This window comes from Notamacropus eugenii, chromosome 5, assembly GCF_028372415.1.
Source record: "Notamacropus eugenii isolate mMacEug1 chromosome 5, mMacEug1.pri_v2, whole genome shotgun sequence".
Lineage (NCBI taxonomy): Eukaryota > Metazoa > Chordata > Mammalia > Diprotodontia > Macropodidae > Notamacropus > Notamacropus eugenii.
The window spans coordinates 220541982-220567839 of NC_092876.1; the positions used below are offsets into that span (position 1 = coordinate 220541982).

The 25858-nt window shown below is 41.0% G+C and overlaps 1 protein-coding gene across 14 annotated transcripts in view; it reads left to right on the top strand.

Annotated features, from left to right (window-relative positions):
- TANK (TRAF family member associated NFKB activator) overlaps positions 1 to 25858 on the top strand; it is a 90757-nt gene that overhangs the window by 20229 nt on the left and 44670 nt on the right. For 7 of the 14 annotated variants that reach the window (XM_072612145.1, XM_072612143.1, XM_072612148.1 and 4 more), the window contains one exon: positions 25088 to 25237. In XM_072612145.1, coding sequence (XP_072468246.1) covers positions 25139 to 25237 — 99 coding nt within the window. In that variant the 5' untranslated portion in view covers positions 25088 to 25138. Of the gene's footprint in view, positions 1 to 23404; positions 23507 to 23556; positions 24002 to 24112; positions 24280 to 25087; positions 25238 to 25858 lie in introns of those variants that run through there. The other 7 variants (XM_072612147.1, XM_072612151.1, XM_072612146.1 and 4 more) reach the window with 5 other exon arrangements.

Genomic DNA, 25858 nt, shown 5'->3' on the forward strand with positions numbered 1-25858 from the left:
AAGTCTAAGAGAGTGAATTTGGGGCCCCAAAGAACAGATCTCCTTATATCTCCTTATATATATACCTATATATAGTCTAGAGACTAAAGGAGGAGGAGGAGCAAGGGCAAAAAACATTGATTTTGGACAGACTGTATGGCAGAAGAACAGACCAATTAGAAGACTGATGCCAATTGTTCTGTCTCAGTCTGCACAAGGATCTGAGAATGGGGGAAAGGCTAACGGCCAACGGCACAGCACTGTTTATGTTCTGAGAGGAACTCAGGATGCAGACCTCCTGATAAAGAGCTGATGAACTCAAGGGGCATAATAAGACATATTTTTTTGATATAGTGAGTGAATTTCTTTTGTTTGACTGTGAATATTTGCTGCAAAGATTTTGGTTAGGGTTTTTGTTTGTTTTTACACCAGTAGGGTGGGAGTAGGAGAGAAAAAAGATTTATTTAATTAATTTAGAAAGAAAGTGGGGGACCACAAGTATAGGTGTACATGCAATATCAGATTTTTCTAATATGTTAGTTTTGTGAAACATTTTTTTTCTTTCTGCCTCTTAAAAATCCTTTCTTACAAAGCTTTCTTGGAGGAAGCAGGGGAATAAAGTTTACTTTAAAAAAAATAATCATGCCTGGAAGGGGCTGTGTAATGTTTCATACTTCTTCCAGGCTAAGTGAGCACCATGAGCCTGTTGTTATAATTGTTCTCAGTTACATGTACATAAATAAATAGATCTTTCAAATGCTTTCATGCTAGTAAAATAATACCTAATAATACTGCTGCGTTTGCTGGAGAACTCAGGATGAGAGAAAAGGATGTTGTTCAAGAAAAGGAGGAAGTCAGGCAAGATTGGTATCCAAAAGTGTGGTATTGATGGGGTAATTTTCTTCCTTCTAACCTTTTGGTGCTACACAGAGAACCTAATTCTCTATTAATCCAGGGAGCAGAGAACCTGGCTGGGGCAGCTTTTAGCCTATACCATCATTTTCCTGTTTTGTGGCAGCTTCTTTTGGCTTGCCCTTATAGCAGAACCTGTAAGAATCTAAATGTACACATTGTTTGATATTTTATTTTAAAATTTCTGTCATACTGGATATCAGATCAGAACACAATAGTTTCTGTTTTCTTCAGTCACAGCTGAAGAGGCAGCTAAGTGAAGCAGTGGGAAAAATGCTGGACCTGGTGTCAGAAAGACCTGAGTTCAAATCTAGCCTCAGGTGTTACCTAACTATATGTCTCTGGACAAGTTATTTAACCTTTGTCTGCCTCAATTTCCACACCTGTAAAATGAGCGTAATAATAAGACCTATTATACATAGTTGTTGTGAGGGTCAAATGAGATCATATTTGTAAAGAGCTTAGCACTGTGCCTGGCACAGAGTAGGCACTTAATAGATGTTTGTTTCCTTCCTCCTCCCACCATCCTAAAAAGTAAAATACTGGCTGTCATTTTAGAGAGTTGATTGGTTGTGCCATAGAACACTGAAGGACAGAGGATGAAATACATGCAGTAGAGAGATGGAGGAACACAGGTGCAGCCTGTTACCAGTGCCGCCAGTTGCAGTTGCTATGTCAGTATGAGGAGAGATATATCAGGAAATGACTGGTGTAAAATTCAAAATGCATCAGTAAAATTTAAAAAAAAACATACATTCAGCTTGTTCTGGAGATAAAAACAATACTCTCAAAAGTAGTTGATCAGAAGTAAGTATTAAGAATGATTCTGCTCTCCAATTTCTGTTCATAAATAAGAATAATATATAATTTTTTTTTGCCGGGGGCAGGGTGGGAATCTTTAAAAATTGGGATAGAGTTTCAAAGTCCCATATGAACTGAAATTACTGTGAAAATTCTATTAAGTTTGTTTGGTCATTTGGAATTTTGTCTCTTGAGAAGTAATCAGAACTTACTACTATTTTTACTAATTTAATAATAATATCTGACATTTGAAGGGCAGGGTGGTATAGTTGGTAAATGGCTGGCCTAGCTCCCTGAAACTATAAGCTACTGACAAGATGATGATGTAAATTGTTAGAGGGAGTTTCTCCATTGGGAGTGCCCTACAGCAATGAATTTATGAGTTAGGACCACCTTCCTTCCCTCTAAAAAGATCAATGCCATTTTATGTGTATGTCTACATTATATATTATAATGCTCTGAGATTTGTAAGGTTTGCATATTGTATTTCAGTTGACCCGCATAATAACCCCATGAAGCAGGTACTGCAGGTATTATTCATATTTTACAGATGAGGAAATGTTCCGAGATGTTGAGGAATTTGCCCATTGTCACATAACTAGTAAAGCTGACAGAGTTTGAATCAATGTCTCAATGACCAAGTCTAGCCAAAACCACATTGCCTTTCTACATTACAGTAAATTAATACCTAAGAGAAGTTTTAGAGTGAAAATTTGTTTCAAATAACAAAAATCTATTTTTTTTGTCTTTCTTCAATCCCCCAGGGAGGAAAAAAGCAAAAAAAAAAAAATCTTGTATTATATTCATAATCAAGACAAATTTCCATGTTGACCATGTTCAAAAAAAAACGTCTCATTCATCATATTGTCCTTCATCTCTCTATCAGTAGATAGGTAACATTCTTCATCATAAGTACTCTGGAATTATGCTTAGTCATTGCTTTAATCATAATTCTTAAGTCTTTCAACACTATTTGTCTTCGCCATGTTATTCTTGTATAAATTGTTCCCCAGGTCCTGGTCACTACACTCTGCATCTTTTCATACAGATCTTCCGAGGTTTCCTGTTAATCACTCCTTTCATCATTTCTTACAGCACAATAGTATTCCATTATATCCATATAACGTAATTTGTTCAGCCATTCCCTAATTGATGAGCACCCCATTAGTTTAGAGTTCTTTGCCACCGCCAAAAAAATGCTATAATTTTTTAAACATTTGTGTTCTTTCTTTCTTTTCCATTCTTTTCTTTCCTTTTTCTAAAAATCTTGTTGTGGATGTAGGCCTAGCAGTCAAAGGATATGCACAGTTTAGTAACTTTGGGACATAGTTTCAATTGTTCTCCAGAATGACTAGACCAGTTCATAGCTTCACTAGCAGTACATCAGTGTGCCTATTTTCCCACAGCCTCTCTGACATTTGTCAGTTTTCTTTCGTCAGCTTTGTCAATCTAATGAATATGAAGTAGAAACCTAAAGTGAACTTAATTTTCATTTCTACAATTATTAGTTAAATGGAACATTTTTTGATGTAACTATTGATAGCTTGAATTTCTTTGTCAGAAAACTTGTTTTATCTATTTTTAAATTTTTTCTCTTTATTCTATTTATCAATTAGGAAGTGGCTCTTATTCTTATGAATTTGAATCATTTCCATATATATCCTGGAATTTAGATATTTTTAGAGAAATTTGCTACAAAGATTTCATTGGTGTAAAGCACTCCCAACATTCAAACTCCCTCTAAAAATGCAGATCAGAATCTTGTACATAACTTACATTTTTAGAGAGTTTGGAGGCCATTTATTTGCTATTCCATACTGCCTTTCAAATGTGTTATTATTAAGATAGTAAAAATAGTAGTGAGTCCTGATTAATTCCCCAAAGACAAAATCCTTATGTAATATTACCTTGTTAAATAACTCTCTGATCATATTTGGTGAAGCATAAAACAGGGAGATGTCTACTTGTTGGAGGTGGTCCCCACTGTCATAGGGAAAAAGATCTAGTGCAGGGTCCAAGTTAAAGGGAGATTTTATATAGTTGATGAGTCTGTATGCGGATAACATGCTAATTACATCAAACTCTGGAACATTCTAGAGCCTCTTGGACAAACCACTCCAAAAAGTTTTGCCTAGTTATCCAGCCATGAAAAAAAAAGCTGACTAATATCCGTCATCTAGACCAGTTCTTCTTAAACTGTGGGACTTGACTGAAAAATCTGGCAACATTAAAAGGTTTCTGAATGCACAATGACCAAAAATTAATTCAGAATCAAATGTGTAATGAATCTGAGGTATTTCTGGCAGTGCTTACCCATGTTGCATTACTCAACTTCACTGCAGCCTGGGTTCTGAACATGATATGCACACTTTGCACTGCACATGCCTTCATGCCCATGTAGTGCCAACAAATGCTGCCAAAAAGGGGTTGTGAGTGGAAGCTCCAATCTAAAATATTATGTGCAACTGGATAACCTACAGTGCTCATTCATTATTAGAGGTATCTTGAAAAGATACTGCACATAATCAAGAAGTTGAGTCCAGAATTGAACAAGAGAAAGAGATCAGGTTGGATTCCTTTTTTTTGAGATACTGCAAAATTATTTTGATGACATCAGATTTATCTTAGAAACAAAGGCCCATTTTTTTAATGCCAATATTGTACCAATGTTTAATGGACATAAGACATGGAACACTACAGTCTCTGAAAAATTAAAAATAAGGAACAACCAGAAGACAATGAAGAGGCACATGGTCAATGGGAACACAGACTAAAGCGGGGGTAGGGAACCTATGGCCTTGAGCCCACATGTGGCCCTCTAGGTCCTCAAGTGAGGTCCTTTGACTGAATCCAAACTTCACAGAACAAATCCCCTTAATAAAAGGATTTGTTCTGTAAAACTTGGACTCCATCAAAAGGCCACATGCAAGGACCTAGAAGGCCACGTGTGGGCTCACGGCCACAGATTCCCTACCCCTGGATTAAAGGATGTTATCAAAGATATATGTTCAGGAAACACATGGTCAGAATGAAGATGCTTTCACAGTGTTCCATTGATGTCTTTACTCAAGATCTCTAGCACAATAAATGGACTTCCTTTTCCCTCCCTCCAACCATGGGTTACAATCTGCATTTCTAAAAAGTATCAAATAATAGATTCTTGAGAGTATTTGACCCCTCTGCCATTAATGTTTCAAGACTCTGAACAAGTTGATTCACTACTCTAGGCCTCAGTTTTCTCCTCTGTAAAATAAGGGGACTGGATGGGATGACATGAAATTCTTTCCAGTTCTGACATTCCCTTTTTGTTTAATTTTCATGTTAATTTATATTGTTAAGAAATTTAATGTATATTAGATCAAGGCAGATACTTAGATTCTCTTAATAAAATGACCTAGAGTGTGGTGGTATAAAAAGTGTAGTAACACCTGGGAAGCTAATGCTTTGGAGAAAGCACATTTTCAATGGAAATACTGAGAAGTAGTTCAGTCAGCAGATTCTTATTAAATGCCTACTGTTAAATTATGAGGATTGAGAAAAGACTAGTGGATTTGGCAGTTAAGAGATCATTGGTAACTTTGGAGAGGGCAGTTCCAATGGAATGATTAGGTTGGAAGCTGGGTTGTAAGAGGATAAGAAGAGAACAAGAGGAGAGAAAGTGAAGGTACCTTATTATTGTAGCTGACCTTTTTAAGGAGTTTAACCACAAAGGGCAGAAGTAATATAGGATGGTGGTGGAAGGATCAATACAGGGTTTTTTGAGGATGAGGGAGACATGGGCATGTTTGTAGACAGTAGGGAAAGAGTCAAAAGAGAGGGAGAAATTGAAAAGTGGTAAAGACAAAAGCGTAGTCTGTTGGAAAAGATGAAGATGGAAACATATCAGCCCAGGACAAGTATCCAATGGAACTGAGCAAGAGAGAACCGAAGAACCTCAGGTAACTGCAGCAGCTGCTCCTGAGATGATCAGCCCACAGATTAAATGCCTATAAGTCACCTACTTGAACTTACAGGAGCCAAGATGGCAGAGTGATTAGTAAATCCTCTATCCCTCCCCTTGTTAACTTAGAAAAACTCAAGCGAATATTTACCCAGGAAAAATCCTAGAACAGTGGGATCAGCCAAAGGGGCAAAGCGTCTCTTAGCTCATGAGGCTAGGAAAATCACAAAGCAGGATCCTTCTTGCTGTGGCTGAAGGGGACCAGTGCAGGACTGGAACTGTCCCAGACAGCCCCACCTCAGCGAACTGGGAGGAGATCCTGAGCCCCAAGGGGGGTAGAGCCCACAATTGTCAATACTAGGACCACAGGCATGCCTCAGCACAGCCACGGGAATAGGGAAGACACTAGTGCAAATGGTACATCAACTACAGAATCTGCTTGTGCTCAGGAGAGGAGACCTTCTGTGGTCAGATCACCCCTCCCCCACACTTAACACAGCTAGCTCCAGGGTAACTCCCAGGAAACTCAGAAAGACTTCACCTGGCCTCTGCTTTGGCAAATCAGCCAGCTCAGCACCAGGTAAGCTATAGATTCTAGCTTCTAGCTGAAAGAACCAGAGGCTATAATACACAAAGCCTCAAATTCCAAGCAAAAGAACAGTGGGACAAAGCCCCCAGAAGCAGAGATCCATTTAAAAGCCAAGAAAAGGGCAATCATCATGATCAAGAAACAAGCCAGAAAAGATAAGCCCATAGAATCTTTCTATGGGGACAAGGACCAAAACACAAATACCAATAAATCAGCATTGAGACTATACTCCCATCTGAAACTTCAGAAGGGAATATGAACTGGTCTCAAGCCCAGAAAGCATTCTTGGAAGAGCTCAAGAAGGATTTTAAAAGCCAAATTAGGGAAGTAGAAGAAAAACTGGCTAATGATTATAAAAATATGAAAAAAGAAATCATGGAAGAATTTAAAAGGAACAGTTGGATAGATAGAAAAGGAGATGCAAAAGTTTACTGAAGAAAACAATTTGATAAAAATTAGAATTGGGCAAGGAGAAGCCAGCGACTCTATGAGACATCAAGAATCAGTCAAATGGAATCTAAAGAATGAAAAAAATAGAAGAAAATGTAAAATATCTAATTGGAAAAACAACTGACCTGGAAAATAGATCCAGGAGAGAAAATCTAAGAATTATTGGCCTACCAGAAAGCCATGATGAAAAAAAGAGCCTGGACAGTATCTTCCAAAAATCACCAAGGAAAACTGCCTAGAAGTCCTAGACCCAGAGGGCAAAATAGTCATCGAAAGAATCCACTGTTCACCTCCTGAAAGGAAAAGATGGAGAGGGAAAGATGTGTTGTGCATGTGGCAGAGTTAGCTTTGATATGGAATAAGGCTACCTCTCTATGTGTGAGATTGGGTGAAAGAGAAGATAGTGTCATAAGGCATCTGAATAATATGAGGTGAAGAAGAGGAAAGAGGAAGCTCAAGGCTTATGGCCTCAATGTTTTCTATAAAGTGCAAGGCAAAGTTCTCAGTTTGAGGAGAGATAAAAAGGTTTAGAAGAACCACTGTGAAGAGTGGGATAGGGAGTTGATAAGGGAGGTGTTAAAGAATTACCTAACAGCAGTGAAGGCCCAGTTGTTGCAACATAAATTTGTTGTGGACTCAGTCAGAATGGTTATATGATTTTCTCTACTTTCTTTCAACAGTGCATGTATATATGGGACAGCTAGGTAGTATAGGGATCAGTTAAGTAGTGTGGTAGCTAGAGCACTGACCCAGGAGTCAGGAGAACTTGACTTCAAATTTTGCCTCAGAGGCTTACTAGCTGTGTGACTCTGGCATTGTCTCCACAAAAACAAAACAAGCAAACAAACAAAAAGTACATGTGTTAAAGCAAAAATGTTAGAGGTTGTGAGTGATCCAAAACTGGGGTTTAGTAGGGCAAAATTGTCAATATGATTGTTATGTTTGTCCTTCATTTTCGAGGAAGACCGTGCCATCAGAGAAATGATGACATGACTTGCACTTGACTTTGTTTTGAGAGAGGGAGGGCTGTACAAGGTCACCAGCCTCACTTTCTCCTCCTGAGCCATCTGGATCCAGTGACCAGATATTCTTCAGGAGGACTTGAGATGGCCCAGGATGCAATGAGACACCTTGGCCTTTTTAGTCTAGGCCTTTTGACATACTTTGAGGGAGGTAATGCCCGTTCAGTGAATAGACTTCTTTAAGAAGTAGTCAGGGAATGGCCCTTTTAATGAGCAAAAGAAAAAAATAACTAAATCAAACTTGGAGTCAAAGAAAAATTGTTACTATCAATAATCACTCTAAGCCAGCCATTAAGTGGAGCTTGGGCAGGGACCTATTGTTGTCCAACCTATGGGCTTCAAAGTGCCCTGGGTTTAAGGTTTTGGGAACAAGAAGGAAGAGAGGAAGGAAGGAAGTCAATATGATAGGTGGGCAAGGGAGGAGGACTCAAGAAAAGAGGATAGTATACAGTGGAAATGGTTCACCGAGGGATTAAGACAAGGCTGTGCAGGGGTGATGGCCTGGGAGAGAATTGAAGGGCTGAGGGATTAAAGTTCTAGGTGTGGATAAAAAGTAGGATTTGGTAAGAGACGGCAGAGGGAAAGTCAGAAAGCCAATATATTATGGTTAGATGAGGGGATTTTGGAATTCTTGAGCATGGAGGTGGTACATTTTTGTGAGTGGTTAGATCAAGGCTTTTAGCATCTTTGTATGTGCCTGAGGTTGGGTGGAGGAGTAGCTCATGGGAAGTTAGTAGGTGGAGGAAGTGAGTGGTTAGGGTGTTTGAGGGAGAGTCACTATGTATGTTGAAGTCCCTAGTATGAAGGCAGGAGTTGTGGGGAGGAAAGAAAAATTGTGAGCCAGGTACTAAACTCAGTGAGAAAGAACAGGGAGTGAAAGACCTGGAGGTCTCTAGTTATCAATTACCATGATTTTGATTGGGTGATAGATATGAATAGCATGAACCTGAAAAGAGGTTATTAAGTGAGAAGAGGTAAGAGGAGAACCTGGAAGTGGCAGTGGGGAGCATGGAGTATTCCAACTTCCTTACCTCATCCAGTAAGCTGAGGGGAATGAGTGAAAATGCAGCCAGCACTGGAAAGGGTGACCAGGGAGGCTGTGTGGAGAGCCTAGGTTAGAGTGATTGCTAGAAGATGGGAGGAATAGGAAATGAAAATATCTAGGACTAAGGAACATCTGTTATCTGTGGAACCAGTATTCTAGTGGGGACAGTGGAAGGGCTGTGTAGTATTTGCCTCAGACTTTGGGGTGGGAGGGTTGAGGGGAATGGAAATAAGGAATCAGATGGTAGAGATGGGAAATGGAGTTTGGATGATGACCTCCAGAATTTCAGAATCACTTGGATGTGTAGACTATGACTGGATGTTCATCAGTGAGTAGGAGACACTTTTCTTTCCAGAGGAGGCTGGAGATCAGACTGGAGAAGGTGGGAGGTACAGGGTCAGATGGCAGGGCCCATGTCACTCGTCTTCCCTCTGAAAACAGGACAGGGTTTGGACCTCACTTCTGGAGATGCAAGGCCTGCTCTTTACCAACCTTCATCTTCCTCTTCCCTCAGGGGGCAGACGTAGTAAACATAAAGTCAGAGGAAGGCTAATACAAAGGAAGGCAAAAGCAAGCCTGCCCTGTGGAAACAAGCTTCTGGTTCAGAAAAAAAAACCTTTTATATATTAACTTCCTTAAAGATGTGGCAGCTGCGCACTTTCCACTGAACCACTTCCAGAATTAAGCCCTAGGTGGACTTGACATCACCATCTACAACCTTACCACTTTCTGGCTTTAAAGAGCCTTCTTGTAATTCTATCCATCAATATGCTGATATCTTAAACTGAAAGCCACTATCTTAATGAAGATTGAAGAGCTTTAGTACGGGCATTCTGCCATTGGAAAGCTAGATGGTGCTGTGGGTAGAGCACCAGGCCCGGAGTTCAAATCTGACTTCAGACACTTAGCTGTGTGACCCTGGGCAAGTCACTAAACCCAGTTTGCCTCAATTTCTTCATCTGTAAAATGAGCTGGAGAAGGAAATGGCCAACCACTGCAGTATCTTTGCCACGAAAACCTCAAATAAGGTCATGAAAAGTCAGAAACAATTGAATAATAACAACAAAAGTATGGAAGAAGGGGGGTCTGGTCAGAGATGATGGGAGGAAAGGAAAGGGGACTGTGTTAGGAGGACGCCGATGACAGGTTTTACCTACTTTTACTTTTGCTGAGGGCTGCCAGTACCAACTAGTCTAGAATACTGCCAGACTCCCCTTTAGCACAAATACCTGTAATGTGCTGCCCCTTGTCCTATATCTTCCTGAATTTTATTTTAGGGGCTAATATCGTAAAGAAGTAAGGGTACTTACTCTTTCAAAGTGGATAGCTACCCTTTGGGGTTATTCTAATTAAGGGTCTGGCCCTTGGCTTTGAAGCTTTGAAAAGTTTGTTTTTTTTTTTTTTTTTTTAAGTTCATCCATAGGTGATAAAACTCTGGAGGTTTATTCACACTAACCAAATTCACTAGACACTTCCAAACAAGAATGCCAGTTCATTTATAATGAATGCTATTTTGGGCCTGAGCACTTGGACTGTTTGTCTGTACAGCCTGGGAAAAAGGTCAACTCAAGACCAGATAATAGAACCAAAGGTGGCATGCTGAGCACAGAATTAGAGGTAAGAGAACTGGCTCTTACCCAAAGGCTATTTGTGTCAAACTGCTATATCCTTAACTGACCTTTTCCTCTCCAGGGATAGACTGGAACTGGTGTACCCTGTCCCCTATAAGGATGCCTTATTCTGCAGGAGACAGGCTGCATCCCTGCTCACAAGCAGGAAAGTGATAGTCTGATTTGCCATTGTAATATCACCTCTTGTCATATAAAATACTAAAATTTTCAGTCATTTGGTCAACCTCTATCAATTGATTCCTTATTCCCATTCCTCTCAACCCTCCCACCCCAAAGTCCAGGGCAAATACTGCACAACCCTTCCAATGTATCCTCTAGAATAATGATTCCACAGACAATAGATGTTCCTTATTCCTAGATCTTTTCATTTCTCCCAACAAGTCAGTAGCTACCTACTATGTGTCAGGCACTGAGCTAGCATAAGTACAAAGAATGAAAGTACTTTCTTACAAGGAGGTTACATTCTAATGGAGGGGACAATAAGTATATACAAAAAATGTAGTATAAACATATATAATAATAGCTAAAATTTATATAATTTTATGTGCCAGGTACTATGTGTGTATATGTATGTGTCTGTATATATGTGTGTGTGTGTGTGTGTATGTATAGGTAGGTATGTATGTATATATGCACACACACATATAAAACTTTACAGTTATCTCATTGTATCCTCACAGCAACCCGGGGAGGTAGATGCTATTATTATCCCCATTTTACAGATGAGGAAACTGAGTCAGATGGTAAGTGACTTGCCCAAGTTCACATAGCTAGCAGGTGTCTGAGGCCAGATTGTAATTCAGGTCTTCCTGGCTTCAGGTCCAGTGTTCATTATCATAGAATAGATAAACAAAATGTAGTTTGGGAGGGACAGCACTGGCCTTTGGGGAGCTCAAAAAAGGCTTCATGCAGAAGGTGATACTTGATCTAAGTTACCATAGAAGAGGGACTTTCTTCAATAGAGGTGAGGAGGAAGTGTAATACAATTATAACTTAGGGTGGTGGCTTCCTGATAACACTGTGGGGCCCTTTTGGATTCTTATCTCCAAAGGAAGTTGCTCTTTTGAATCTGTCCTTTTTCTAATCCTTAGGCCTTAGTTTTGCTGTATAGAACTCCCAGGAGTCTAAGTGGAATGGAGGTGACTGGGCAATTGAATTGAGGAAACTGATGCTCTTCTGAGAAATAAATGAATTGTATTTACCCTCATTCCATCATATACCAAAAGCATTTTTCTTAAAGAGAACTGGTGAGTTCCATAGACAAACTGAAGACAAGTGTTTCCTGTACAAGGTGATGAGCTCTGTATCATCCATTCTAACCAGACCAACAAAGCAGAATTACTGGGGGCCATCTGCTGAAAGATAGAGATAGGAGCTTTGTTTTAGGGATGTTTTTTCTGGACGATGTAATGGACATCGTGGTTTCTGACTTCCATGTACTACTTCAGTAACGATGCAAAGATTTTATTTGTTACAGTACATTACGATGCTAAAAGGAATTTTTTTAAGGGCTTTTCATGGTATTAGCCAAGGTGGACCATCTCCCAGCCCTCTGAAGTTCACACTAAATATCCTTCTCTACCTTCGATGTTGCCATTTCCTGTGATTGAAATGCCCTCCTCAGATTCTTACATACTTGCAGCCCAATGCTGAGCTTATTATTCTGTACTGTAATCTATAGGATCCTAGTTTTAGATCACAAAGAAACCATAGAGGGCATGTAGTCCAACCCTTTCATTTTACCTATGAGGAACCTGGGAAGTTTAATGAGGTGGCTAGGTAGCACAGTTGATAGAGCTTTGGACTTGGGAGGCAGAAAGTCCTCAGTTAAAATTCTGACTCAAGTCAAATAAAATAATATTTGTAAAAATGCTTTGCAAACTTAAAGTACTATATACATACCAGGATGTGTATTATATTTCTTGACAGTGAGGACAGTTTTATCTAGTTTCTATTTTTCTAGAGCTTCTTGCAGAGGGCATTTAATAAATATTTTTTATTTCAATTGTTAGTGGTATAGCAACTTTAGAGATTTTCACTGACTGTCCTCCATGCTTGGAATTCTCTCTGTCATCATCCTCTCTGCCACCTGGCTTCTTTAAGTTCCAGCTCAAGGCTTACCTTCCTCAAGAGTCCTTTCGCAGTCTTCTTTAAGCCTGGTGCCTTCCTTCCAAGATTATCTCCAATTTATCCCGTATTTATCTTGTTTGTGAACAGCTAGATGATGCAATGGATAGAGGAATGTTGGGCTCAGAATCAGGAAGACCCAAGTTCCAATACTGTGTGATCCTGGGCAAGTCACTTAACCCTGTTTGCTTCAGTTACTCATCTGTAAAATGAGCGAGAGAAGGAAATGGCAAACTGTTCCAATATCTTTTCCAAGAAAGCACCAAATGGGTCATGAAGAGTCAGATATGAGTGAAACAACACAACAATAATATTTTGTTTGTACCTAGTTGTTTGCATGTTGTTTCCCCCTCAGATTTGTGGGTGCCTTGAGAACACAGACTGTTTGATTTTCTTTTTCTTTTTGTTCTTATCTTTATCTTTCCTATATCCCCAGTGCTTAGCACAGTGCCTGGCAGGTAAGTAGGCACTTAATAAATGTTTGTTGATGACTTCCTGACTTCAGATCCACCGAGCCATCTACCATTGAAGCTTTCTATAATCAAGTATCATTTTGATAGTTCAGGTATAGGTTAAAGATATAAAAGGAACTCCTTTTTTTAATAAATAAAATTTTATTTTTTAAAATTTATTTATTTGTTTTCAACATTCATTTCCACAAAATTTTGAGTTCCAAATTTTCTCCCCATTTCTCCCCTCCCCCCACCTCAAAACACCGAGCATTCTAATTACCCCTATCACCAATCTGCCCTCCCTTGTAACATACCTCTCTTCCCTTATCCCCATCTTCTCTTTTGTCCTACAGGGCACGATAAATTTCTATACCCCATTGCCTGTTGTTTCCTAGTTGTATGCAAGAACAATACTCAACAGTTGTTACTAAAACTTTGAGTTCCAACTTCTCTTCATCCCTCCCTCCCCACCCATTCCCTTTGGGAAGGCAAACAATTCAATGTAGGCCATATCTGTGTAGTTTTGCAAATGACTTCCATAATAGTCGTGTTGTGTAAGACTAACTATATTTCCCTCCACCCTATCCTGCTCCCCATTTCTTCTGCTCTCTCTTTTGATCCTGTCCCTCCCCAAGAGTGTTGACTTCTAATTGCTCCCTCCTTCCACTGCCCTCCCTTCCATCATCCCCCCCACCCTGCTTATCCCCTTCTTCCCCACTTTCCTGTATTGTATGATAGGTTTTCATACCAAAATGAGTGTGCATTTTATTCCTTCCTTTAGTCAAATATGATGAGAGTAAGCTTATTTTTTCTCTCACCTCCCCTCTTTTTCCCTCCACTGAAAAGTCTTTTACTTGCCTCTTTTATGAGAGATAATTTGCCCCATTCCATTTCTCCCTTTCTCCTCCCAATATATTTCTCTCTCACCCCTTAATTTCATTTTTTTAAGATATGATCCCATCCTGTTCAACTCACCCTGTGCTCTCTGTCTCTCTCTATATATGTGTTTGTGTGTAATCCCACCAACTACCCAGATAATGAAAAAAGTTTCAAGAGTTACAAATATTGTCTTTCCATGTGGGAATGTAAATAGTTCTACTTTAGTAAGTCCCTTATGACTTCTCTTTGCTGTTTACCTTTTCATGCTTCTCTTTATTCTTGTGTTTGAAAGTCAAATTTTCTTTTCAGCTCTGGTCTTTTCATCAAGAATGCTTGAAAGTTCTCTATTTCATTGACAAACCATTTTTTCCCCTGAAGTATTATACTCAGTTTTGCTGGGTAGGTGATTCTTGGTTTTAGTCCTAGTTCCTTTGACTTCTGGAATATCCTATTCCATGCCCTTCAATCCCTTAATGTAGAAGCTGCTAGATCTTGTGTTATCCTGATTGTATTTCCACAATACTTGAATTGTTTCTTTCTAGCTGCTTGCAATATTTTCTCCTTGACCTGGGAACTCTGGAATTTGGCTACAATGTTCCTAGGAATTTCTTTTTTTGGATCTCTTTCAGGAGGTGATCGGTGGATTCTTTTAATATTTATTTTGCCCCCTGGTTCTAGAAAATCAGGGCAGTTTTCCTTGATAATTTCATGAAAGATGATGTCTAGGCTCTTTTTTTGATCATGGCTTTCAGGTAGTCCCATAATTTTTAAATTGTCTCTCCTGGATCTATTTTCCAGGTCAGTTGTTTTTCCAATGAGATATTTCATATTATCTTCTGCTTTTTCATTCTTTTCGTTTTGTTTTGTGATTTCCTGGTTTCTTATAAAGTCATTAGCCTCCATCTGTTCCATTCTAATTTTTAAAGAAACATTTTCTTCAGTGGGCTTTTGAACCTCCTTTTCCATTTGGCTAATTCTGCTTTTTAAAGCATTTTTCTTCTCATTGGCTTTTTAAACCTCTTTTGCCAGTTGAGTTAGCCTATTTTTCAAGGTGTTATTTTCTTCAGCATTTTTTTGGGTCTCCTTTAACAAGCTGTTGACCCACTTTTCATGATTTTCTTGCATCTCTCTCATTTCTCTTCCCAATTTTTCCTCCACCTCTGTTACTTGATTTTCAAAATCCTTTTTGAGCTCTTCCATGGCCTGAAACCATTGAATATTTATTTTGGATGTTTGGGATACAGAAACCTTGATTTTTATGTCTTTCCCTGAGGGTAAGCATTGTTCTTCCTCATCCGAAAGGATGGGAGGAGATATCTGTTCATGAAGAAAGTCACCTTCTGTAGTCTTATTTTTTTCCCCCTTTTTTGGGCATTTTCCCAACCAGTTACTTGACTTTTGGGTCCTTTGTCAAGAATAGAGTATACTCTGGGGGTCTGTAAGATCTCAGTTCCTCCAAGGTGGTACAGTCAAGCTTGTATACTGATCTGGGAGTAGGCAGAAATTTCTGTTCCCAGAATCTGAGTAATAGAGTTTGGTCTTCACAACCACCTCACCTCCAATTCCACCAGACCAGCACAGGGGGCTGAGATTCAGATAAGCTGCAGGGGCAGGGCCGACATTCAGTGTGAGATAAAGATCTGTTGCTCAAATCCCTCGGGAGTATTAGGTGGGGGCAGGGCCTCTACACAGGGCTGAGATAAGAATCAGCTGCTCAGTGCCCCCAGGGGTTTTACTATCCAACAACGGATGGGGGCTGCTGTGGAAGCTACTGCCACCTCCCTGATGTGGCCACTGCCACTGCCTGAGGCCAGAGCTATGAGAAGGCCCTTGTCCCTTCTCGGCCAGCTGAAAAAACCCTGTCACTGACCTTTGGTGCCTGTGGGTTGAGGGATCTGTGAACCACTGCTACTGCAACTGGGGATTCCCCCCCAGAGGCCTGCTTGTGTCCTCCTCCCAGAGCATGGCCAAGGGTGGGCTGGGCTCAGCTCTGTGACTGGTGCCACAGACATTTCTCGTCAGCCTTTCATGTCACCCTGGGCTGGAAATCTCCTCCACTCTGTTGTTCTGTAGCTTCTGTTTCTCTACAATTTGTTGAGAGTCTTTCTTTACAGGTATTTTATGGGCTGTGGGAGAAAAGCTAGCATATGTGCATCTTTCTACTCCGCCATCTTGACTTTGCCCCAAAAGGAACTCTTAATGTCAAATTTCCTTTTAATGTGTTTTCCCGCTTTTCTAGAGACTGAGTGAGCAAAATTTGATGGACCTCTTACATTTAAGAAACTCTCCAGTCTCCGCTGTTAAAAAGAATAATTGCTATTTGCTAGAAGAGCAGTAGAACTTTAGCCCAGCTTGAATTTTCATAACCTATCGATAGGATAATGGATATGAATTGGAGAGTGATTGTGGCCTCTGACATTGGCCACCTAGAGAGAAATGTCTACTATATTATTTCCGATGTTTACCAGTATAAGTAATTTCATTGAGCATAGTAGTAAAATTATATCTGATTTTTAAACTTTTGTTTAAAACAATGTTTGTAGTTCAACATTAAACATCTTTGCTGGAAAGAGAGCTGTGGAAGTCCTGGAAACCTTATTTAGTCTCTCATTGGACTCATCACAATTACTTTTAATGAAACGAGTTGTAACTTGCAAACATTTTCCTAACAACTTATAGGTGTCCTCAGGGAAATTAAAAGCAGACTATAAGAAACAACTTCACAGTCCTGTGCCAGTGGATCAGAGTACACAGTACATCTTCATAATTATGCAGGATTTTGCTAGTTCCCATTTATAGCTGGAAAGATTCACAAGGCTAAATGACTGCTCAGAAAAAACTGTAACTTAAAGCCATTCTGTGGAAATCTCCCTGACGTCTGTCTGTCTCTCTTTCTTCCTCCCTCTCTCATCAGCCTCTCTTTACAAATAAGCTTTTTCTGCTGTAGTATGTATTGCTTCTAAGGGGTAAAAAGCAGCAAGGATGCCAGGGTAGGAATGAACTAGTCAGTGAGGGACAAAATTTATAGCTACTTTAATTTCACTATCAGAATTATTACAAGAGCTGGGAGGAGAATTTAAAGGTCATGTAGTCCAAACCCTCGTTTTACTGATGAAGAAACCAAGGTCTTTTACCCCAGAAAAGAGGAAGTGACTCATGCAAAGTTTCACAAAGGTAATAGGCATCAGAGCCAGAATTTGAACTCTGGGTCTTCTAACTCAAAGTTTAGTATTCTTTCACTATGCCATAATACCATGTTTTATCTACTCTTCTTCCACAGTATCATCTGCAGATGTGGGATGATGATACTCAGAAGTACTTCACCCTTAACACATTATAGAAATAATAATAGCTAACAAAATTTATGTAGCACTTATTATGTGCCAAGAGCTTTACAGTTATTATCTGAAAGTTTGATGATCATAAATCTTATTAATAACCATCATTGTGTTGGGTTTTTTTTTGTTTTTAGTTATATGGGGTGACATACTAGAAATAAAATGTAACAGTACAATGTATTTACTAATATATTTACTAGTTTATTTATACATTCCTATTTAACTAAAACTAAAGAGGGCCTTGCAGGATGCCTGAAATTGCTTTCCCAAACTGTACTTAAGCCAAGAACAGTAGCTGACACATCTGTTCTAGTGAAAAGTCTTAACAGTCAATTTAGCATTGTCTCTGGAAAGAAAAAGCATAACTATACCTCCAGTAACCTGGTTGTATGATTTTCCTAATTATTTTAATTCAATTCAGCTAACATTCACAGAGCTACAGACATTAAATAAGACCTGGTTCATGACTTTGGGGAACTGGTTAGGGAGAATAATTCACATTTACATAGTAAGTACGTTAAGGTTTACAATGCCCTTCCCACTCTTCATCCTTGTACTCTAAGCAGTAAGGCTGCAGGCATTTATTGAACTGTATAAGGTTTCACGGAACAGAGAATTGTCATGTTCCTAACTATTGAGTTTCTGATCTTTTTAGCTCAAAATTAAAAAAAAAAAATAAAGACCCTTTCTGATAAATACCCATACCATTTCCAGCTCCACTTTTCTTCTGTCTTCCAAACAATAAGTAGGCTAGCCCTTTGTGTGGTTTATGATATCTGAAAAAATAAAAGGGAGGGACATCCTGTGACAGTAGATAGTGAGACAGTGAGCATTTATTTAATGTTATTTCCTTTTTTATGGTTCAGCATTTATTACTGAAAGATTTGGGGGGATTTTGCTAGAGTTAAAGATTCCTCCTGAGCATGTTAGTGTTAGAAATAGAAGGGAAGTTCCTGATGATGCTTAGTCAGTGTTATCACTTCCTTCTTTATTAGCCATTGTTTTTTCCCGAAATTTATTAATTTGTTTTCAGTTTTCAACAGTCCTTCCATAAATTCTAAATTTTCTCCCCCTCCCTCCCCAAGGCAGCATGCAATCTTATATGGGCTCCACACATACATTCCTATTAAACACATTTTTGTATTAGTCATGTTGCATAGAAGAATTAAAATGAATGGGAGAAACCAGGAGAAAAACAAAACATAACAAAGGAGAAAATAATCACTTCATTCTGTGTTCCAACTCCATAGTTCTTTCTCTGAATGTGGATGGCGTTTTGCATCATGAGTCCTTTGGAAATGTTTTTGGTCCTTGCTGTGAAGGGCTAAGTCTATCAGAAACAGTCCTCGCACCCTGTGGCTCTTACTGCGTGAAATGTTCTCCTGGTTCTGCTCACTTCACTCAGCAGCAGTTCATACAAGTCCTTCCAGGCCTCTCTGAAGTCCACCTGTTCATCTTTTCTCATAGTTTTCCATTACATTCATATACCACAACTTGTTCAGCCATTCCCCAATTGATGGGCATTCCCAGTAGCCATTGTTTATTATAAGCTCTCAGTGATAATGATAATAACTAACATTTATATAGTACCTACTATGTGCTGGGCTAAGTGCTTTACAATTTTTATTTCATTTGATCTTCACAGTCACTCTGGGAGTTAGGTACTAATTATTATCTCCACTTTACAGATGAAGACTTGTGCAGGGTCACACAGCTAATAAGTGTCTGAGACCAGATTTGAACTCAAGACTTACTCCAGGCCCAGTGTTTTATACACTGCTTCTCCTAGCTACCTAGCATATAGTCCTTTCTGTTGTTATTTCTTTTTATCTCTATCTGCCACCTTCCCAGTTAGACCATAAGCTCCTAGCAAGCAGAGACCAAGCTCCATACCTCTTTGTATATCAGCAGTTAAGAAAGCACACTGGTTACAGCAGGTGCTCAGTAAATATCTGAATATTGTGACTGTAACCCAGTGGAAGAAATTGTAGGGGAAAAGGAAAGCACTGAATGTCCATGGCTCCACTTATTTCTGTAGATTCCAGATTAAAGAAAATTAGGGGTCCAACCAGAGTCATCCTCACTCTATGACTAAAACAAAGAATTCAGTGGAGTAGTGCAAGTGTGGTGATCCAGGTCAGAGGGTCATAGAGGTGAAAGAGAGCATTTGCTCCAAACCCTTCATTTTACAGATACAGAAACTGAAACCCAGAGATAATATGACTTGTCCAGTGTTGTACAAGCTTTAAGTGTTTGAGTCAGGATTCTAACACAAACCTTCTCACGCCATATCAAGAACTCTTCATACTATTGTTATAAAATCTCAGCTTGTGATCCATGTTTTGCCCATGGATCTTGGGCTAATTTCCCACAAATAATCCTAGATCAGACTCTCTAATCCCTGGTTGACCACAGACCTGGATCAGCGTCTTATAAATACCTATCACTAATTAGTTTCTGTGCCCATAAGTTGTCTGCTTGAAATGAAATTCTAAATCCACTACAGAAGCCATAAATCTGCAGTGTCCAAGAGTGGAAAGACAAGACTGGAATGCACACGTGGCATTTGGCCCATTCGTTGTCAGGACTTTGTGGGAAGAAGCAGCAGTATGATATTGAGCAGTAGTGTTCAACTCAAATAGAAATAGAGGCCACTAGTATATACATGTGGGCCACGTATTGACAGAGCTTTCATTTATTGCATTTTATTTTATTTATTAGATGTTTCCTAATTACATTTTAATTTGGTTTCAGCCATACCCAGGAGTGTTGTGGGCTGTGGGCCAAAGCACTAGACAGAGTCAGCGCAGCTGGATTTCACACACTTGGCTTTGCCACTTTCTACTTCCAGACTTTAGGGCAGTCACTTTACCTGTTGGGATCGCAGTTTCCTCATTCATAAAAGGGGAGAGTGAACTAGATGATCTTGAAAGTGATTTTCAGATTTAAATCTATGCTCACATTTCTAAGCAAATCTTTCAGGACCCTTCCTGTACCCTCTTCTCCTTCTTCCTAATCTCCCCCCAGTGTCTTCTTTCACCCTCTTCTGGTGTTCCCTTTCAGTTGGGAAAAGACAAGACAATTTCAAATATGAAACTAAAACAAATCAAAAGGAAATGAAAATAAGTTTTTGATATTCCTGTGATTATTATGGGGAATGCTGCATTTCCACATCTGTGAAACAATAATGCACCCTGTTTTTCTGTTTGGAAATTCCATGTTAGATTTTTTTTTTGTCATTTTTCGACATAGCCACTGGTCTTATTAACTGATCGTTTCTATAGCAACCCTAATTATTGTATTTCAGTACTTTTACATTGTTAGTTTGACATGAACAAAAAGGATAGCGTATATCCAATATTATATGTTGTCCATGTGTAAGACCCCACCTTGGGGGGAAAACTTTTGAATGACCTAATGCCACTTTTTTTCCTATGGTATATTCTTAAATTTATTCAGAATATAATAGATGTTTACTATCTTATAGGAAATGGCACTTATTCTTTAGGTCTTTTCTACTTAAACCTCCATGTAAAAATCAGACACTTGAAATTCATTGTATTCTAAATAGACAATTTTGACCAGAATGGTGTAGTAGAAAGACTACTGTCACTCTGGGAATTAGGAGATCTGGGTTCCCAACTCTGCCACTGATTAGATGGGTGAATTTCAACAAGTTACTTCACTTCTCTGAACTGAGTCCTCTTCTGTTGAAAAAAAAAAAATCCTCCTAGTACTAGATTATCTTTAATGCCCCTTCCTGTAATAAAATTCTAAGGATATTTAAAGTGCCAGTGGTGGCTATCCATAGTAGGACCTGACATACTAACAATATTAGCTAGCACTTATATAACATTTTAAAGTTAGCAAAGATCCTTACAAAAATTATCTCATCTTCATAACAATCCTGTGAGGTAGGTGCTATTATTATTCTGATTTAACAGATGAAAAAGTGGAGGCAGAGGTTTAGTGACCTGTTCAGAGTCACAGAGCTGGTTAGTGTCTGATAGGAAATTCTCTGATAGTTGTGTCTCTGTTAGATTAGAAATGTACTTTTAATGGCTTGTGGAATTTAACCCAAATTTGCCTCCTTCTTCAGATCTAGTGATAGAGCAGTGGCTTGGTGATCCAGAGAATTAGAATCTAATTGGTCTCTCAAATGGTTTGTGTGAGATTGGGCAGTGAAATTTTGCCTTTCTGGGCCCCAGTTTTTCATATGAAACACAAAGGGTGTTGGACTTAAGGGGTGAGGAATCCTCGACCTCAAGGCCACATGTGGCCCTCTAGGTCCTCAAGTGTAGCCCTTTGACTGAATCCCCTTAAAAAGATTTGTTCTGTAAAACTTGGACCCAGTCAAAAGGCCACCCCCAAAGACCTAGAAGACCACATCTGGCCTTGAAGCTGAAGGTTACCCCCATCTTTGCAGGCCCTGGAGAAGGGAGCAAAGGGGAAGTTTTCCACTAATTCTAAGCAGCTTCTTGCTTGTCTTTCATAATATGACTTGATTGCACTGATGAAAATGCCAGCATCATGCTAGAGGAAATGGCAGAAAATTCCACTTTGTATTTAAAGTTAAAGATCTTTACTTTTCACTTTTGGGGGAGGCAAAATAGCACAATCAGTGAAAGGCACCCACGATTTGGACTTGGAGGACCCCAGTTCAAACGCTGTCTCTGACAAGGATGCGACTTTGGGCAAGTCACTCACTCCTTTCGCTGGGCCTTATCTTTTTCCTGTTCCATAAATGCAGGGATTGGACAGTATAAACTGAGGTCCCTTCCTGCTCTAAATCTGTAATCTCATCCCAGTGTTTTTGTGGCACAAACCATAGCATCCTGCTATTTACAGCCGTAAAGTAGCTTAGAGACGTCTACTGCAAATCTCCACCCACCCACCCACCCTGTCTTAGAGTTGAGGAAAGACAGGCCCATGTGTCTTTGCTCCAGTCTCAGCCATAGGGGTGGTCTGTGTACTTATAAAAGACCTGGAGACTGAAAGGATACCTGAAAAGAATGAGCACCTGCACCACTGAAATGTGTGCATCCAAAATAAAACTACAAACGAAGGAGTACCATCACTCTGGGCCAGGAGAGCTTTGTGTAGACAAGAGAGACAGAGAGACAGACACACAGACAGAGAGAGACAGAGACAGAGAGACAGAGAGAGAGAGGGAGAGAGACACAGAGAGAGGGAGAGAGAGAGGGAGAGAGAGACAGAGAGAGAGAGAGAGGGAGAGAGAGACACAGAGAGAGGGAGGGAGAGGAGAGAGAGAGACAGAGAGAAAGGGAAGAAACAGAGAAAGAGACAGAGAGATAGAGGAAGAGAGAGAGACACACACACAGAGAGAGAGTGTGTGTGTGTCCGTGTCCGTGTCCCGGGCCGCCTGGCCCAGATTGTTGCCAGACCTGTTCTGGTGTGGCTGAAGAGGACTGAGTAATAGGACGCTGGGCCTGGTTTCCCCTGCTGACAGGGCCACACCTGGACCACCTGGTGCTCAGAACACAGAGCTGTCAGTCTCTGACACCCCCCCCCCCCCCATAACTCCCCCACGTCCCCTCCCGCCACCCTCCCCTTCCACTTCGCAGGGTTTCGTTTTACAGCCGGGCTAGGGGAGGAGGAAGCTCGCGGGTGACCGGGGACGGTGTTTTCCTGGCGCTTCCCCCTCGCTTCCCCTGTAGGAGCGGGGAAAGCGGGCAGCCCCCGCCGCGCCCTCCCCCGGGGCTGCCGGGCCCGCGCCAGCTGCGCTCGAGCCAGAGCCCGCCCCTCCCGGCGCGGCTGGAGCTTGGGGAAGCGGCCGGGCCACCCAGAAGGCCGCCGCCTTCGAGGAAGGGAAGCGGCCCGGCCGAAGGCACTGGGAGGGTTGCGGCCGTCTCCTAGCCGGCGTCGGTGCTGGGGCCGGGGTCCGACGTTTGCTGGTTCCCTGTAAAAATGAAAGGCTCCGAGGACGCTTTTCTGTGGGGAAGAGGGAGAAGCTGCAAACCGCGACCGTGTGAATGTGAACATCGAGGAGCTCTGGGTGATGTGAGGGGAGGCAGGCCGCGGCCTGGGACTCAGCCCTCGCAGAGCGCCCCGCCACCCGCGAGGCGAAGCAGACGCGGGTGCAAGCTCTCCCGCCGGGCCATGGGAAAGGCCGATGGAGCCTCGGGATCGTGGCCGAGCTGGCCCAAGGGCAGCGCAAACGCGCTTCTTCCGCTGTGAAGTTACTGTTACACTTAGCACGTGTGAAACAAAAGAGTGCAAGGGCGGGTGGCGTGCAAGTTCAGGGGGTTCATGCTGTTAGCGGCGGCCTCCCCTTTGTGTGCTCGGGGCCGTGGACGTCACACTCCGCTCTTTTCTCTGGGGTGAGATAAGAATTACATACGCACTTTGTTGGGTCGCGCTGCCCCGAGGCTCCCATGGGGGTGGGAGGCGTCCGTGAGGAAGTCGTTGAGGGGCTCTCGTGGGGCACGTGCGAAGCTCCCCACGGTGTCCCCGCGGATGGTGGCAGGTGTTTGTGCGCTCTGCACTTGAAGCGCGTGGGAACTTCTCGTGAGGACTCCCTGCCTCTCTTGTCTGACACGTCTCGGTCAGCGTCCTCACCTCCGCAGTAAGGGAGCGGCGGGGCCGCGCGGTGGGCAGGGCTCTAGCGAAGCCGCCAGGCCTGCCCCAGCACCCCAGGAGTTCCCACGGGTGTGGACAGCCCTGCGAAGTGTGCGGGAATGGGGCAAGCCTCAGGACAGTCCTGAGGCAGAGAGAGGTCCCAGAGAGGGGCATTCACCCGCGCTACCAAGCTGTCCATGCGTGCTTCAAGGCGTCATGGCCACTCTCTGCCCGCTTGTTAAAAAGCACTGCCCTCTGTGAGTCATTGGGTAAACCGGATACACGAGTTGGTACTGAGGGGTCTTGTCATGCTTGGTGGGAGTGGAGTCATGATAACCAGTAATGTCGCTGCTGCAGGGGAGTAGCTGATTGGTCCCTTCACTGTGGGACGCTTGGTTTTCTGAACTGAGATGATGTTTTCCACTAGGACTGGAATGTTCCATGTAGGGAAATATTTATCAAGGACAGACGTTAGGATAAAATGGAAAGTCTTGTGCCCTATCGGAACCCGAGACAATGGAGGGTTTCTAAGGAGGTAAAGGTTTGACTTGGACAGTGACAGGAATGGCTAACAGAGGACTCTTGCCCCCTCCTGGTGCCCTTCCCAAGTGGGAAGGAGAATCAGACCCATTAGGTGGGCCTCTGCCAAGGAGGGCAGGCAGCTGGAGCTGTTATACAGACTGGTAGTACAAAGCAGGGATATTCCCAAATTACCTCTACCAGCCATGTGGCCTGTAGCTCAGAAGCACCAGGGAGGTTGGAGAGCTAGGGTGGCAAGAGGACTGAAGGCATGTATTTTTTTTTAATGTACTATCTGACAACAGCCCTCCCTAGGTTTTGTGCTAAAATAAGGACATTTTCACACATTTTAATTGCTCTGAGATAACAACAGTATGAACTCCATCTACAAACATTTATTATCTATTTAATTTTGCTCCAATTTCAGTGTAGCAAGAATTCACCTTGTAAGTGGAAGTAACTAACTGTCGGTTTAAAGACATGCCTCCCCACTTTGCTCCCACTGTTGTGCTTTTTCTTCTTCTATTGAGAAGCGCCAAGTAATGTGAATAAAATGGCCCAACACGTTTCTCTAGGTTCAGGTGGCCTGGTCAAAGTGACAGCTTTGTGAATTCAGATACCCTTGTTTCTTGGCCATTCGTGAAGAATGTTAGAAAATCAAGAAAATGCATTGTTTCTCAAATACTGCTGGCCAGATTTCTAGATCATAACTGCTACACACTACAGAATACTCAGTGAGCCTCAGTAGAGAAATCTGTAAAGTGCACAATAAAATTGTGTTTATTCAAATAATCGTGCAATTCTCTCTTAATTCCCCCCTCTAGATCTTTGTCACTGACACCATCCTTTTCAGTGATGCTACAGGACAGAGAGGAATGGATAAAAACATGGGAGAGCAGCTCAATAAAGCTTACGAAGCCTTCCGTCAGGCATGCATGGACAGAGATTCTGCTGTAAAAGAACTACAACAAAAGGTATGTGATGCTGGTTTGGAAACTCACTTCTTGAAAATCATGGTATACTGTTTTTACTGAACTGTTGGTACAAGTGGAAATCACTGGGAAGAACAGAATTTGAAATAACAGAGGCACATTAACCAAGGCATGAAATTTGACATTTTTGCATGGTGTGTTAAAAAAAAAATTGAATCATGTGGAATGTTTGTGGGTTAATTAAAGGTTACATGTTTATGAATGTCTAAAATATGGTCCCTCTTAAATCTCGAAATGGAAATGTTAGTGTTTCCATTGTATACGCACGCAACATAGATGAAATGTAAAACAAGAACATTTTTTTTAAAGAGAAAGCTGAGAAGTATCAGTGCCTTAACTGACTTTTTATTTGTTTACATTGCTGTTTGCTTGGCAGAAAGACCATACAAACCTTAAAATAGCATGTAGCTTAATTTCTTATGAATTTCTATTTATTGAAAGATATACAACCAGTATCCAATAAATTTTATCCCCATGACAGTATAATAAGGATAAACTGCTTAAAGGGATACTTCAATAATTAATGAAAGTTTAGTTATTTTAGCTTCTCTCAGGTATTCTGATAAGAGTTTGGAAAATCACCTTCTTAAACACATTTACCAA